At 46.5% G+C, this 17,558-nt stretch overlaps 1 protein-coding gene and 1 pseudogene across 1 annotated transcript; both read left to right on the plus strand.

Moving 5' to 3' along the window:
* The first annotated feature begins 1,184 nt into the window (after positions 1–1,184).
* On the plus strand, positions 1,185–6,429 carry LOC136451054 (auxin response factor 4-like). Its single transcript, XM_066451794.1, is given in 17 exon segments — positions 1,185–1,387; positions 1,517–1,593; positions 1,595–1,624; positions 1,723–1,818; positions 1,953–2,009; positions 2,106–2,264; positions 2,384–2,468; positions 2,697–2,787; positions 2,865–3,029; positions 3,178–3,297; positions 3,413–3,485; positions 3,572–3,743; positions 3,836–4,524; positions 4,526–4,765; positions 5,273–5,463; positions 5,546–5,722; positions 6,003–6,429. Coding segments are annotated over 16 exon segments (2,433 nt in total). The 5' UTR covers positions 1,185–1,335; the 3' UTR covers positions 5,682–5,722; positions 6,003–6,429.
* Positions 6,430–14,520: 8,091 nt separating this feature from the next.
* On the plus strand, positions 14,521–17,256 carry LOC136455544 (disease resistance protein PIK6-NP-like; annotated as a pseudogene).
* Positions 17,257–17,558: the final 302 nt, after the last annotated feature.

Consider the following 17,558-nt stretch of genomic DNA (forward strand, 5'->3'; position numbering starts at 1 on the left):
GGGCAGTGAAGGGAGGTGGGCATCTGGAGCGGGTGTGTGTTTCCGACTAATTTCTGGACCCTGTCTTTGACTGGCCCTACACGCAGCGGCTGACGATGCGAAAGCAGGAATAGATCAGCACGCCTGCCAGGTGCTCGATTCATCTTCTGCCTCGGGTCCGGAATCGTCCTGCCCGTCGCGTCGGAACACTGCCGGGGTCCGGAACCGCTCTGTAATTTGTCCTACCATAGAAAAAATTGTTTCTGTGATATGTGATCTATGATCTGTGGATCTGTGATTTTGTGATTATCTGAAGGTAGAAGAAAGGTGGAGGCTGTTGGATCTTAATCCTATGGTGCAAAAAAAATTATTTATTAGAATTACATAAAACACATGGTTGTGCAGTAGATAGACTTTTAAAAATCAAATTCTTAAAAACTGAAGGATCCAAATAGGGCCTACACTAGCAAGATCATTTCTCTCCCTTCTTTTCTAAATGAACTCAATTTTCGTTTTGTTTTCACCATCTTGCTCCTCAGCAAGATAGCAACCATAGCAAACAGCGGTATACCTTGCCAAACAAGGCTTAAGAAACCTTGTCTTGAAAGGCCACTCACAGTCAGAGATGAGTTCCATCACTCGCAGGTAAATTCAACCTTCAACCATCAACCCCGGCTATTTTCAGTTTTTCTTCGGAAAGAAAATAATTTCCTCACAAGCAAGTATCAGTACAGTAATAATATTTGTAGAGTAAAAACAGCAGAGAGCAGGGTGGTGCGGTGCAGAACAGAAAGCATTGCTGCGGCGTGGGAGCCCGTCCGTCCGTCGCCTACGAGTTGCTCCTACCCCACCAATAAAGCTGCGCGTCCGTCCGTAGGTGTTGTGAGGTGCGCGGCAGCGCCCGCCACTGCTCTACTCCTGCAGCCGCTGCCCGGCCACTGCACCGCACCGCACCCACCACCCACCACCCCGTCTCGCTTTTGCTGCCGCTGCAGGCCGGTCAGACCAGCCAGCCGCACACACGCAAGCACAGGCCCGGGCCCGAGCCCACGCCTTCGCCAGCCGGCAAACTGGACCGGAGCGGGCCGCGCGAACCGGCTGTCCAAGCCAACGCGGCCGGGTCACCACCGGCTTTCTTTTTGTCCGAACGCCACCGCTGCGTCTCGTGGGGGGTGTCTATCTCTACTCCCTACAAAGAGACCACACCAAATCCTCCCGTCTCCCCTCTCCTTCCTCCGCCCACAAAAACATTTCTCCCCCTCCGACTGCTACTGCCGCTGCCTCCTTCCCCACTTTCCGCGCGCCCTTCTCCTCCGTCTAGGGTTTCCCACCCCGCCGCCGCCCGATCCGAGGCAGATGCCGCCCGCAGCAGCCATGGCGCTGCCGTCCCAGGCCCCGTCTAACTCAGGTACGCACGCGAGCGCCAGATCCGGTCAGCTCCGGCGCCCCGCTGCCTTCTCTCTCTATCTCTGTTCGTGTTCGCCTGTCTCCTCCAAGCGGAGCCTCGTGCTGATGGTGCCTTGCTCTGTTCCGGCAGGGGATCCGCTGTACCCGGAGCTCTGGCGCGCCTGCGCCGGTCCGCTCGTCACCGTCCCCCGCGTCGGCGACCTCGTCTTTCTACTTCCCCCAGGGACACATCGAGCAGGTACACCTCCTCATCTTCACGCTCTTGCTCTGCTCCCGCTGGAGCTTTAGCTCGCTCCCCTGCTCCGGGCGCTGATTTTGGGTGCTGGGGGCTCTCAGGTGGAGGCGTCCATGAACCAGGTCGCCGGGAACCAGATGCGCCTCTACGATCTGCCCTCCAAGTTGCTCTGCCGCGTGCTCAACGTCGAGCTCAAGGTTCCCTCCTCTTCCCGCCGTTTTTTTTACCCTCCCCCGGTTTTTCGCTGCCAATTCCGCGTCTAGCGCGGCCGCTTCCCCTGCGGCGAGCAATTCCAGGCCCGGTGCTTACGCGTTTTCCGGGTTTTTTCCAGGCGGAGACGGACACCGACGAGGTCTACGCGCAGATCATGCTCATGCCAGAGCCCGAGGTAGCCTCCCAATTCGGACGGCACGTGTATCGGGAAAATTTCCCTCGGTACTCGGAGATTCTCACTTGCTCTCGCTCTGTTTGTTCGTTCATGCAGCAAACCGATGTGGCGGCTGAGAAGGCGAGTTCTGCGTCCGCTGCGTCGCCGAGGCCAGCAGTCAGGTCCTTCTGCAAGACGCTCACCGCCTCCGACACCAGCACACACGGCGGCTTCTCCGTGCTGCGCCGTCACGCTGACGAGTGCCTCCCTCCACTGGTGTGTGTTCTTCACCCCTTGTGGATTTGGACTATGCTATTAATAGAACTAGAGATGCGCGAGCTTCTGCGTAAGATTTTTCTCGTCGGGTCAGCTGATCTTCTTTGTTCCGTTGGCAGGATATGACGCAGTCGCCTCCCACACAGGAGCTGGTGGCGAAGGATCTGCATGGCATGGAGTGGCGCTTCCGCCACATCTTTCGTGGTAATTTGGGCTCCTCTCATTTGCCGTGGTTCGTATCCTGTCGTGTATGCTATGGGACTGATTGATTTGTTACACCGTTACTTTCGATTGTCTGTGTGATGTCGATTTATTCAGTATTTTTTTGTTTAGATTATCCATCAGTTTCTCTGTGATTTATTGTATCTGTTATGCTAATTGAAAAGTGCCTGATGTTGATGATTGTTAACTGTGCGCAAAATCCGTCTTCAGGGCAACCTAGGAGGCATCTCCTTCAGAGTGGTTGGAGTGTTTTTGTTAGTTCCAAAAGGCTTGTTGCTGGAGACGCCTTCATTTTCCTCAGGTCTGCTGTGTTTCCTGCCTACCCAGCATGAAAGCAATTCCCGATCTGGTGCTAAGTTTCTGTTATTCCTTATGCAGAGGAGAAAATGGTGAACTTCGAGTTGGTGTTAGGCGGGCTATGAGGCAGTTGTCTAATGTACCTTCTTCAGTCATATCTAGCCAAAGCATGCACCTCGGAGTCCTTGCGACTGCATGGCATGCCATCAACACCAAATCCATGTTCACTGTCTACTACAAGCCTAGGTATGTTGACATGTCTGCAACAAACTGATTACATTTCTGAGACTTTACATATTGGTTTACCTTGATAATCTTGCATGAAGCTATAACATGCAATTTGTTCTTAATAAAGGTAGTTAACTTGTTGCTGATCTCTAAATATCAATGTTAGGACGAGCCCTTCAGAGTTCATCATACCATATGATCAATATATGGAGTCAGTAAAAAACAATCATTCTATTGGGATGAGATTCAGGATGAGGTTTGAAGGGGAAGAGGCACCAGAGCAGAGGTAACTGTCTTATTGTTGTTCTGTGTTTTGTAGCTTCATGTCCCTGGTCCCATCATTGTACCTGCTCATTATTTGTAGTTACTTATTCGTGATGCATTTTTATCTTGTCTTGTAGGTATACTGGTACAATCATTGGCTGTGAAAATCTTGACCCACTATGGCCTGATTCGAGTTGGAGATACTTGAAGGTAACTGCTTATTCAATGTTTATTGTTTTCATTATGGTCTTAAATCTTACGCTGATGAAGGGTTGCTTTTTTTTTATTAATTATAGGTGCGCTGGGATGAGCCTTCTACAATCCCGCGACCAGATAGGGTCTCTCCTTGGAAGATAGAGCCTGCTTCATCACCTCCAGTTAATCCACTCCCACTTTCTTCTAGAGTAAAAAGACCTAGACAAAATGCTCCTCCACCTTCACCTGAAGCATCTGTTCTCACAAAAGAAAGTGAGTTTACTAGATTGCTGCAGTTACAAGAGCAATGGTGACTAAAATATAGCGAGGCTAATGCTTTACAAATCATCTTGTGCCATTTGTAGGTGCAGCCAAGATCGATATCGCCTCTGCTCAAACACAACATCAAAATTCGGTGTTGCAAGGTCAAGAGCAGATGACCTTGAGGAATAACCTGACTGAAAGCAACGACTCTGATTCCACTGTTCAGAAGCCGATGATGTGGTCCCCATCGCCCAATGGGAAAGCTCACACTAATTTTCAGCAGAGACCTGCTATGGGGAATTGGACGCCATTGGGAAGGCGTGAAACTGACTTCAAGGACACACGTTCTGCCTTCAAGGATGCCCGCACTGCCTCTCAATCATTTGGAGATACGCAGGGGTTCTTTATGCAAGCTTATGATGACAATCATCACCGTCTTTCTTTCAACAATCAGTTTCAAGATCAGGGTTCAGCTCATCGCTTTGCGGATCCATACTTCTATATGGCTCAACAACCTTCTCTTACTGTTGAATCAAGCACAAGGACACAAACAGCAAACAGTGACTTGCGTTTCTGGAGCGACCAGAATACGATCTATGGTAATCCAGGTGATCAACAACAGCAGAGTTTCAGCTTTGGACAAAACCCATCAAGTTGGTTGAACCAGCCATTTCCCCAGGTTGAACAGTCACGAGTGGTCAGGCCCCATGCAACAGTTGCTCCATTTGATTTGGAAAAGACTAGAGAAGGCAGTGGGTTCAAGATTTTTGGGTTCCAAGTTGATACCACCTAGTCCATCTCCTGTCCAGTTGAGCTCTCCATTGTCTGCTATCCAGGAACATGTGGTACAAACTCGACCATCGGCACCTGTGAATGAATTGCAACCTATGCAAAATGAGTGCTTGCCTGAGGGGTCTGTAAGCACAGCTGGAACTGCCACTGAGAACGAGAAAAGTATTCAGCAAGCCCAGCAAAGTTCAAAAGATATTCAAAGCAAGTCCCAGGGTGCTTCGACAAGGAGCTGCACAAAGGTATTGTTGTTTTTATGTTTGTGACCATGCACTTGCCTAAACTGATTTTATTCAATTTTTGCATGTGATTGGGAATATTTTATCAGTTATTTAAAAAAAATATACTTTTGACCTCTCTAGATAAGGGAATATTGCTATATGGTTTATAAATCCTTTGGGTTTGGATCCTAATCGTCCATATCTGCACAGGATCTTGAGTATCCCATGCCTCAAAGCTGTAATTTTCACTGACACTGGTCAAATCAGCCAATAATGGTTTGGTGGTCTTCCTAGGTTGCCAAACATTTCCATTTGATAGAATTAAATTAAAAAAACAAAAAGAAGTCAATTAACAAAACATGCCTGATGATACATGCCATGGATGCTTTCAGTCCATGTAGACTGGCTTGATTGCACCATTATAGTTGTATGTATAATAATATTGCATGGTTGCTTTGTGGCTGAGCTTATATTTTTTCTGTAGTCCTATCCTCTGCAATTTACACTTCTGCTTTGAATGGTTTTCAGGTTCATAAGCAAGGAGTTGCGCTTGGCAGATCTGTGGACCTCTCTAAATTCACTGACTATGATGAACTCAAAGCAGAACTAGACAAGATGTTTGAATTCGATGGTGAACTAGTATCTGCCAACAGAAACTGGCAGATCGTTTATACTGACAACGAGGGTGACATGATGCTTGTGGGAGATGACCCGTGGGAGTAAGTCTTTATCTTACTCGTAGCTTGATACATGTATGTGCTTTTGTTCCAATGTTGACACCAGTTCATTATTTATGAGCAGAGAGTTCTGTAGCATAGTGCGGAAGATCTACATCTATACAAAGGAGGAGGTCCAGAAGATGAACTCAAAATCATCTGCGCCAAGAAAGGAGGAACCTCTAGCAGCTGGTGAAGGTTGCGCCGCCCCAAATGAGTAGGATGTCTGCCTGCCCTGCAGCAAGCAATTTTAGATAACTAGGTAAGTTCTCCTTTGATCCTCAATACTTGTTTTTGCAACAGTGATGGCGAATGGGTTTTTAACTGAACTAAATAAACATTGGATGTCTCTGTTTAGTAACTGTAGATGCATTGCTAAATTCAGCATCCGGTAGGCTTAGCTCTTCGAAAACTTGTCTCATGATGTTGATTCTTGATCCCCAAAGCCTCTGGTCACATGATACTTATGTTTGGCATGACAAGCTGCACTGAAAAAGGAAAAGGGGCTCATCTTTCGTTTGTCCCTTTTGGCTTGTGTGTAGGTTGTGTGAAGGAAGAGCCGACGATGCATGATGAACTCATTGTGCCGGGTGCCCGGGTCCCAGCCAAGTAACTCCTGAAATCTTTAGCTTGTCCGTAGCGACCCATCCCGTCCGTTTGGGTTTTAGTAGTGAACGTAGAACTGTCTCCATTTGCTTCGCCGCAGTTTGCTCTTGGCATCAAGTTTAAGGGCCAAGATTATTACTACTATTGTTATTGCTGATTTGCTCTTCTGCCTTCTGATGTAAATATTTATGTACCCAGTCCCAGCCAGTAGTAAGTAGTAGCAGGTACCTTTGGTATTAACGAGCAGCTATTAGCGGTATTTTAGTCCCTGTAAGCGTAGCTCTGTAGCGTGAGATAAATGGCAAACACTGGTATATGTATGTCTGATCTTCTCACTGAATGTATTATAAGAGTTATAGAGAACCTGACCTGTGACCTCCCCTGAGTGCTGTACGATGCATATGCTTAGTGCAAATCCGTGTCGTTTACACCGTCTTCGTGGCGATGATAGGGACCTAAAGGCACACACGTCTGTATTTGCCATCCATATGCATGATTGGGGCATGGGAATGCAGGGCAAGTGTTTGGCGGGGGCCCTTTGCCCCTCCCTCCTCTTATCGTCTTGCCTGCCTGGTGTCTGGTGATGCAATGCAAAGGAAAGCGAAAGGCAAAGGCATTAAGGCAGGCAGGGCAAGACAACTGGAGGTAGGACTCCTGCCGTGGGCGCGATTTCTGTCCTTTTTGGTGTGTTTTGTTAACTCACGGAACCGAGGAAGTGGTGGTGCTGCTGTGCTATTTTTGCAGAGAAAGGAAAGAAAGGGTGCCGCCGTGGCGTGCCGGGGCAACCAACCAACCAAGCGTGTGTGGCTGACGCCCATCCCGCCTGCCTCCCTCGGCCCTGCGCCCCTGCCTGGCAGCCTGTCTCTCTCCCGTGAAAAAACAAGAGCGTGCGGCACGGGCGTCTCCGTGGAAAAGCCATCCATCCATCTCGCCCAGTTGGCGCCACTGGTACCGTGTCGTGTCTGACCCGTTCGCCTGGGTTGCACTTCCGGTGGCGCTCGTGCTGCCAGCCAGAGCCAGCCATCTCGCTCCGGCGGTGAACGTGGCTGGCTCGGTGCTCTGCGAATTTGCGAAATGAAATGCGCCTTGGACCGGCAGGGGAGAGAGGAGGGGAGGGTTCACCGGACGGGACACCTGGTGCCGTGTACTAGCGTGGCTGGAAACTGGAAAGGGACCTGCTGGCTTTCGCGATGTGCGCGAGGGTCCCTTTCAGCGCGACGAGAGGCCGAAACGTGTCGGCGAGGTTCGCTGCATGCTGATCCGATCGATGCCTCCATGGGTCCGGACCCCGGAGGATATGCTTGGTTGGGGCTTGGGTGGTCGCCGGTTGGTCTGGTCGGGGCGACGACAGCTGAGCAGGTCAGCAGCGGCCGTGGAACGTGCCAACTGCCAATCCTAAGCGTCACTCACCGTCGTGGCCTCGTGGCCGTCGTAGTAGCAACAGTGGATGTGGACAGTGCGCCGCACCCAGGACAAAAGCTTTGACCGGAACTGGGGTGCTGGGCCTGTCTCAAAACGATGAACTTATCTTCTTTTATTATATATATATACTCCTATACTATTAATGTGCTACCGTATATGCTATGCTATATAGGTGTATATGAAAGAAAAGAAACAATTGTTGGTCCTAACTCCTAACAGTTCTGACTGATCCGATCCGGACGTGTCGGGTGACGACGAGGGCGATGATCCGGTGCGATTCTGGTACGGCTCGCGCTGTCATCATGGCCTTGCGCACAGCATGCTGCCTGCCCTTGTCTGTTGTCCTGCAGTCGCACACCAGTTATTGCTCTGTGGGATGGTGGTCTGGTGCTACTCCACTCACTGCCGCGCTACTGTACACGCAGCACTGTGGACTGTGGTGCGGACGAGGACGTCCGGCGAGCGTGGACAGACAGCAGCAGCCTTCACTGACTGGCTTGGGCGGTTGGGATGGATGGGGATCCTCTTCGTTGGTATGGTCCATCACACAGCCGAGAGGCGAGGCACGCGAGCCCAGCAGCAAGCAGGCCACGGCGCACCACGGAGAAGGGAGGCAGGTGGGGCCCAACCGATGTGGGCGCGAAACGGCATCTAGGCAGGCTCCGCGCCAGTCCAAGCGCGTCGCGACAAGGCCGCTGCAGCCCCTCTGCCCGCCTTCTCCTCTACTACTCGTCGTGGCTGTTGGGGGCCCAGCCTCAGCCCTCAGGCTACGACTGCCACACGCCCACACCGCGTGCGCGTGGTCCGTCGTCTCGTCTCCCACCTCACTCGTTTTCCTCATGCCGACGACGGCGACCACCGCCACCACCAGGCGTGTCAGCGTGTGGTGTGTTGGAGCAGGCAGCAGAAATGGTGCGCTTTGGAGGGACTGGAGTCCTCCCTGACCCTGCCAAGTGTGAAGTGTGAAGGAGTCCGGGCCGTGGACCCACGCTTTCGTTGATTGTCGCCAAGTAGTAGTACCTGCTCTGGCTGGCCGTGGCCGGCCGCCCGCCGCGTGGGGAGACCGGGACGGACGGAGAGCGTCCAGGGAGACGGAGACGGAGACGGAAACACGCGTCGGCACCGCATCTTTGACGTGGCTACGCCGCACGCAGACGCAGGAGCAGTCGAGCAGACCGGGCCGGCGGCCGGTTGTCGGTTGTCGCTCTCGTGGAAGAAGAAGAAGAAACAAAACAGCACGACGTCGACTCCCCCTCCTCCGTCCGGGGTCGATCGGAATCCGGACGGCGTGTTACGTGCATGCATCCATTCCGGCGTTGTCGTGGACGGGTGGACCACTGGCCTCTGGTCTCATCCTAGGACGCGCCATTGATCGACCCTCCATCACGCGCCTAGCTACGACTCCGTGGCGGCGCAGGTTTCAAGAAAATTCCAGTCTCCAGTGCAAAGAGTGACCGGCAGACTGCTTGCGTGCTCACTCGGAATTTTCAGTATGCAATGCAACTTCGGAAACCGAATGCAGAAGATGCTACTGCCTACTGACTGTACCACACAACTCGCTCTCTGTTATGTGTTCACTCGGAATTGTCGCCTTCATTTGACGCAGAAACAGTCAGAATTGTAACTCTGGAACTGGAAATGCTTCTCAGCATCACAGTTCACAGACTTGCAATGACCCAGTGTCACAAGGCCAAAGTTCAATTCTTTCTCCTGGTTCGTGTATATATATACAATGTTTGAATTTGACTTTGAATAAAAAACAAAATATCAAGTTTTAAGCCAGAGGTGTTTGAACCAATACTTCCTCACCCTGATTCATTCCCCGAGACTGAACACAACACTACACACCAAAAATGCATGATACATGGGACCACATTTTTTCTCTCTCTCGAATGATGCAAAGAGCTCCATGTCCTTTGATTAAGGCCTCTGAAATAAAAGAAAAGCATAAGAATTCTGGAAGATTTTAATCCTATAGGAGAATTCCCTATGTCCATTCGAAAGAAAAGACAACTAGACTAGTTGAAAACCCAACATGAGCCCCTATTCACGTCAATAGCTGCTTCCCGAGTACTTTTGAAACAAAAGATTAAACCCTACAAAATTCCTTTAGATTCCTATGGGACGTAGAAAACCATAGGAATTTTAAAGAACAAACAGGAGGTTGGACATCATAAAAACTTTACTGTCTCTCTGAAAACTCATACACTTTTCTTGTGTTGCATCCAAAGGTTATAATGGAAACTTTCTTGTATTTTTAAATTTAAATTCATGTTAAACTGTGTAAAGCTCCATGCAATTTTTCTATTCCTTTGTTTTGATAATGCTACATTTCATAGTAAAGACTTATGAAAAAAAAAACAAATATCATTTGCCACCACACTAGAAACCAGGAGCCTCAACCAACACACTAGAGCCTCAACCAGGAGCGACAGAAAACACCAGAAACAGATATCATTTGCCACCGCTTGTAAAACCATTGGCATACTAGGACTTGGTGCCTTGAACACAAATGCATTTCAGTGCTTCCATAATTCTCAGTGAACAAAAGATGACACTTTTTTTTTATGAGCATTACTCCCACCGTTCCAAAACATATCAAGTTCTACAACAATCATAAATCAACCCCTCTTAAGTTACATTAATCATAAGTCAAACCATCTTAAGCTTAACCGGCTTTATTGGAAAGGATAACATCTATGACAGTAAATAAATATATTATGACATATATTTCATGATGCATTGAGTGATACTAATTTAGTGTCATAAATATTTTTTTAACAAATTTAGTTAAATTTAAATAGTTTGATTTAGTACAACTCTATAAGTTGCTTTAATTTGGGATAGAGAAAGTATGACGAGGGAGTTAATACCTTTTCACGTCTCTTTAAAACTCGTACATCTGTCTGTTCACCACAAGCATATAAACAGTACACAAGGATATCTCCCGCAAATATACTACAGCCGGAGGCATAAAATACCTCGACCCGTACAAGTTTAATACGAGTTCTCTAAAACTACAACAAACAATAATACAAGTTACACAGGATTACACATCTTGATAGCAATGCTCTTGTCCTACGGCTTGTTTAGTTGGTGAATTTTTTGGCAAAATGGTACTGTAGTACTTTCGTTGTTATTTGTCAATTAGTATCCAATCATAGTCTAATTAGGCTTAAAAGATTCGTCTCGCGAATTTCGTCTAAACTGTGTAATTAGTTTTATTTTTATTTATATTTAATGCTTCATGTATGCGTCTAAAGATTCGATGTGACGGAAAATCTTGAAAAATTTTGGGAACTAAACACTACCCTACTCCCAGGTGTCATTCTCTGTAACTGTAAGCATGGCAACGTATATGTCTGGTAACCGCATACTGGTTTCAACATGCAAGCAGACTGCTAGCTAGACTACAAAATTTTGCCCACCTTTTAAGGTAAAAAAATGGCACGCTATCCTTTTTTGCTTGAAACCATGCCTTATTGATGACTCACTCGTTTGCTATCATCTGTATTGTGTATCTTATGCCGCTCAAGATATAACCGGCAAACGCATTCATTTGCATGTGTGGATGGATGCGCGATGGAAGGACCTGTATTGTACATAAGGAAGACCAGAGTTCTTTAAGTTCCTACACCAATACTTCTTTGAAGGGGGGCTAGGGCACGTGAAATAAAAAGGAATAGCGCATCTTTCCAATATGTTGTAACTGTTGAAACATGGACCATCATGTGGGGAAAGTACAAAAGATGACCTAGCAATTGTGCATTTTTCCTATCTGTTGTAACTGTTTAAACATGTACCATCATGTGGGAAATTACAAAAGATGACCTAGCAGCACATAAATTTTGTTTCCGAAATTAGCCTACTGCATTTTAATAAGCAAATTCAGTACACATAATACATTACGATTATTGGAAGAGTGCAGAATTATCTTCAAATGCATTATTTAAGAATGCATTACGATTATTTAAGAATGTGGATAAGAGAACCTTAAAACTCATAAGGATAGCTATTTCTGCTTTAAATTCCTCAATGTTCAGGCACTGACCTGGTATTCACGTAGCCAGGGTTCAGAAAGCTGCAATCCAATAGCCATCTTTGATACTTGTAAGCTGTGCATGCACTTTGCAAGAGGCTGCATGAAGATATAGACAAAGAAATAAGGAACTATGACAATCATATTTTATAGAAGAGCAAACGAGAGATAGGAAGAAACAAAAAATGACTTTTCTCCACAACACATGTTAATAATAATCTCAGGCATGAAAAGGATACTCTATGTTGCTTTCCAGACACTTCAATCAAGATTCTAGACAGCAAAAATTATAGCATAAATGTAATAAACCAAATGAAATTTAGTTAACACGTGGCATGCTTCTGTATCAAGATCAAGAAATATTTATATTTACTTACATCAAGATACTGATGATATATAGCAAATGGAGCTGAATAAGACAAAAGTGGAAGCAGATCAGCGACAAGACGCTCGACTTCGTGACCAGGGGCACAAACAATCAAACTGCATTAAGAAGACACCATCATGTTAATTGGAATCTGTACTACAATAGAAGAACAACTTTCTTCTATAACTTGTATTACCTACTAAAGCCATGTTCCTTCCAATATTTCATCTTCTCTGGTGATGGTGATTTTCCAGCTTTAGAAGATTTTGAAGCATCTAAATTACCATCACTGCCTTTGCCATCTACAGATTCACATAGCATCCAGAGATCAAAACTTAACTTCACTAGAGCATTTTTGGATTCATCAACTTTTTACCTAATGAAGAGTTTTCATCTTGAACAGGATGCTCATCCAAAGAAGGCTCTGAGACCTCCATATCAGTTGGCTGATCTGTTGATAACTGTGCCTTCTCATCTGACACTGCTGTGTCAACTTGCTGTGCCAAAGACGCCTAGGCATCCTCATCTGGTACTACAGTCAATTACGTGCTACTGTCTTGTAGCACCAAATGCAGTGTTCATTTTTAGATATCATAGATACAATTTGTAGGCATCAAGTTCATTCAAAATCATTACAGTCAGCTTGCAGGTCATGCAACACCACATGCAGTGTTTGTTTAACACATTTTCTTGAATTGCATAACAAAAAAATTCATTTATGTGCTATTGTTGCAACAAAAGGAGTTCAGCTATTGGCATTGACAATACCTCTATAGTTCATTTTAGATATCATAGATAAATTTTGTTGCCATCAAATTCATTCAAAATTATCATTCAAATAGCTTGGTGGTCATCAACACATGCACAACAATTGAGAAAGTTAAACACTTACTATGAATCTCCCATAGTCATACAACAATGTATTGATTTACCATTTTTTGCAACCACCTCAACCGCAGCACTAGTGTCTATCATCGGCACTCTACCAGCAACACCACTCGACAAAGCATCACCCTCGCCTCGAGTAGCAGGTTGACAAGCTAGAGGGCGTGAACGTGCATCACCAGTCACCATCACAGAAGAGACGCACACGTCCTGGCAGTACACACACAAAGCTTGAAATGAACATGTACTCTCAAAATCAAATGGAAATAGAGCTATTGTACCTATGGAAACCTAGCAGTGAGGTCGTGAGGATGGAGGGCAACGTTGGGGAGGGAGACGAGTGGCACCAGTGCAGCAACGTTGGGGAGGGAGACGAGCAGCAAACAAGAACAAGCAGTGTTGAAGCACCAGTGCAGCTCCTGCACGACCAAGCAGCCTTGGTGAGGGAGACGAGTGGCAGGCGGCGACGACAGCGGCGGCGGCCACGGCGATGAGTCTGGTGGACGAATGGATAAGCTTTAGGGTTAGAGAAGGACTGATGAATATATATATGGAGGTGGGTATTTGGGCCGGCCATCCAGCGGGCTTTTTTCACGGGTCCAAATTCAAAATGGCAAAAAAAATTTGAGCGGTAACTGAAATTACCGGGCCCAGGCGAGAAACGGGATTATCGAAAATCTCGTTTTTTTCTGGCCGAGATTTTTTTCCCTGCATGGGACAATGCATGAGTTCTTCGCTATTGGAAAAGCCCTCGTTGCCAAGCCACATCAGCAAATAACTAGGTTTGGGTTTGGTTGGAGGACGAAGTTAATGAGGTACGACGATCCATGGATATTGGGATAAGAATATCCATGATGCATGTTTGATTGGACGGATGAAAGTGGATGGGATGAGAATATTTGACTAATTATATCTATTATTTAAAAATAATAACAACTAATTACATACTAATAAATATATGCACTAATACTAATTTTGTCATGATAATCACTAATTTAAAATAAAATATATTAATTAGCACCGCTAATATCCTAATTAGCACACCAAACATGCACTAATCAACTTATTAACACTTATCAAAACTAATCCTATCATCATAATTACTAAGTAATAATATAACATACTAATAATCCTTAATTTATTTGCTAATGATAAAGATTAGAAGACATGGATAAGTTAGTCTGCCAGATTTTTTTCGGCGCAGAAAATCCATAATCTAGAAGTATATTCCATATCTATGGATTTACTTATTCCAGTGATCCACCCACCCAAACGATACATATCCATGGATGGTCCCATCCCATCCTTGAAGCAACCAAAGACACCCTAGGTGAATAGAAGTGAGAAATGAAGAGAGAGAACATGTCTATGATCAAGGATTCATAGGTATTTGCTTAGTGCATATACCAGATCTTATTTTTATTTTGTTATTTTTTATGATGCCTGTGTGTACTCTAAATAGAGCTTTATTTCGTGCTAAAAAAATAGCAAAGTGGATATGTATCGTAAGCTTCTGCTGTTATTATTTTTAAAAAATAGCAAAGTGGACGCCAGCGACAAGCAGCAGCCGACGCAATCCGACACCAGCAAGCCTGTTCGGTTGGCTGGTTCGTATCGTTGCTGGTTCGTGAAGAAGCACTGCTGGCTAGTTTGTATGAGAGAAAAATACTATTATGGCTAAAAATTTACGATCATTTACGACAAGCCACAGCCAAACGATCATTTATGAAAGACGCAGCCGATGGTATTGGGCACTGGCGACGGCGACAAGCAGCAGCAGTCCGGCGCCGGCGACAAGCAGCAGGAGCCAACGCTATCGGACACCGGCGACAAGAGGCAGCAGTCGGACGCCGGCGACATGGAGGAACAGCGGTCGGACGTCGGCGACAAGCAGTTGGACGGCAGTGACAAGAAGCAGCAGCAGCAGGGTATCAGTGTCGTCGCAATCCTTGTGCAAGACGGCACGGATGAAGCTGCTGTCGGAGAGACCGTGCTCAAACGTCACAGCAGACTCAGAGACACGAACAAGATTGCCATGCCTTGGAAATCAACGGTGCTCCACGTCTCCGTCCGAAGGCCTCCTGTTCTCTCGGAGATCAAAGTGCACATAGCTAGTCAGGCTAAGAAGCAGAGACTGGAGCGCTCCCGGTTCGCATATCCCCCCTATTCTCGAAATTCCCAGGCTGTTCCTGCTGCTGGGGACGACGAGGAGTTCAAGGAGGAGAAGAAGGCCGTGGAGTTTATCAAGAAGTATAGTTCAGGACAAAGACTGCTGCTTGTTCTTTCCGGTTTGAGTTGCAAAAAGATATTGGACGACCTCATAAGTTTTCTGTGCCGATTACGTAAGGGTAAGTTTGCAATAGCACTCTGCACAAACGACAGTGCTGCAGCAAAAGATTGCTCTTACCCTGCCACAGATAACGAGTCAGCAAAAGATTGCTCTTACCCTGCCACAGATAACGAGTCTCTGATAAAATACTCTCTACTTGATATTTACTTGGAGAGAGCGGTCGCCCTGCTTCCGGGAAGCTACGACGACGACGATATGTCTCCAACTGTGCGTGATATTCTTAAGGAGTGCAGCCCGGATGAGGTTTGCATGAAGATGATCCTCTATGCCCTCTACTACAATCCTGACATGACGAAGAAGGAAATGGAGCGCCTCAAGGACAGCCTTGTTGGCACAGGTCACCAGGAGAAAGAGAACCGAATAATAACCTTCTGCTACCAAACACTGCCAAACGATTACAACAACTGCTTATGGTATTCAGCTGTTTTCACCCGTGGAATCAGCACGCCTGGCGGCGGCGTCCGGCGTTCGGAGGGCAAGTTTACTAAGGAGGTGGATTGCCCAAGGATTGATAACAGAAGAAGATGAAGCCAATCACTGTTTTGACGCCGTGGTCGAACAGAAGCTTATTAATTCTCACCAAGTCAGTGGCATGGGCAAGGTAAAGAGCTGCGCCGTGCATACTTTGGTTGATGACTTGATTAAAAGGGACTCTCCCACAGTTGAGGATCTGTTGCTCAACAGCCAGTTGCCAATTGAAAACCTGGATCTCCTCTACTCAATCCGGAATGGTATGCAGCTCCATCCGGCAAGCTCTAGTATCACAAGCTTCTTGAATTCAATGTCCAGCAATTCGATGTTACTGCTGAGAGTGCTGGATTTGGAAGGTCGCAACGACCTCAAGCCCAAAGACCTGTGGACCATATGCAAGATTCGCAAACTCAAGTATCTAAGTCTCCGGAACACTAATGTTGCCCATCTGCCCAAGCAAATAGGTCAGCTGGAGAATCTGGAGACCCTTGACATACGAGGAACAAAGGTACTGGTGTTCAACACGGTGCTGCCAAAGTTGAAGCATCTGCTTGCTGGTCACATTATCGACTGCCAAGATATAGACATTATCAGGTCCAAGGAATCATTCTCCACTGTGTGCATGCCTCGTGCTGTTGAAACCATGGAAAAGCTCGAGATATTGTTCCGTGTCAAAGTTACCGACAGTGCTAAAGAGCTGATTAACGTTGGTGACAAACTTGAGCACCTCAAGAAGCTGGGTGTGGTTCTATCTGGTAAGAAGGCTAGCTTGAAGGAGTTGTTCCTTCAGATTGAGAAACTCAACCGATGCCTTCGGTCCTTGTCAATCCGAATGGAACCACCAGGTAGTTGGGATGCTGCTGATGTTATTTTACTGAGACCTCCAAAGCTCCTGGAAAGCCTACACATCTGCAGCATCAGAAGGGGGCTGCCTCCAAGGATCAAGGAGCTCCATCACCTTGCCAAGATAACTCTCCGGGATACTTTTCTGAAGCAGGATGGTCTCTGTGTACTTGGTATGCTTCCTAAACTACGCTATCTCAGGCTCTTTTACCATTCATTCGGAGAAGGCACTATCACCTTCGGGGCTTCTGTTAGGGATCGGATCTTCCTTGAGGAGGATCTAAGCTTCAAGAATCTCACGGATATTGCCATTGAAGATGATACTATCACCAGCGTCACCTTAAATATACTCCCTAAGCTTCAAAAGATGAGTTGGTCTTTCAGTTACATGGAGTCACTTTCAGGGGTCCAAGATCTCCGAAGTCTAACACACCTCGTACTCAATGGGGGATCATACAACCAGGAGGGACTGCAGACACTGCAAAGAGACATTGATAGAAACCGTAACCGTAATGTTATTGATTTCAAAATCGGTCCACCTCAGCGTGGTGAAGAATCTAGAGTTGTCGGTCCTGCTCCTTGATAATGCTTCTCCTGCTCCTGCTACTTCTAGAGTATTTCTATTTGTAATGCTGCTGCTGCACTGCTACCTCTACGATGGAATAAAGATGAACAGTTGTAGCTGCTACTCCTTGATAAACTACTCCGTTACTTCTGAAGTATTTCTGTAACTGCTACCTTTCCTACCGAAGATGAAGAGTTGTTGGTGTTGCTCGTTCATGCTGCTGCTCCTCCTGCTACTTCTGAAGTATTTCTACTTATGTTGCTTCTACTATATCTATTGAATAAAGATGATGAAGGGCCCTTCAAGTTCTTCATCTTCCGTGTCAATTGTTGTATCAGTATCCTATATATATATTCAGCATGTCTGTGTTTGTGTTTGTATGCTGTTTGGAATGTATCTGTCTCCCTTTCGAACTGGCATGATTTTGGCTTAATTTCATGTTCCATTTGTCAGCAATGCTTTTGAATGAATTCTTTGTACGCTGTTCCTGTGTTCATCTTGTCAAGAGTTCATTAATTTATCGACCACACACCACCATTCTAGTCAAGAG

Source organism: Miscanthus floridulus, chromosome 5 (genome assembly GCF_019320115.1).
Source record: "Miscanthus floridulus cultivar M001 chromosome 5, ASM1932011v1, whole genome shotgun sequence".
Taxonomy (NCBI): domain Eukaryota; kingdom Viridiplantae; phylum Streptophyta; class Magnoliopsida; order Poales; family Poaceae; genus Miscanthus; species Miscanthus floridulus.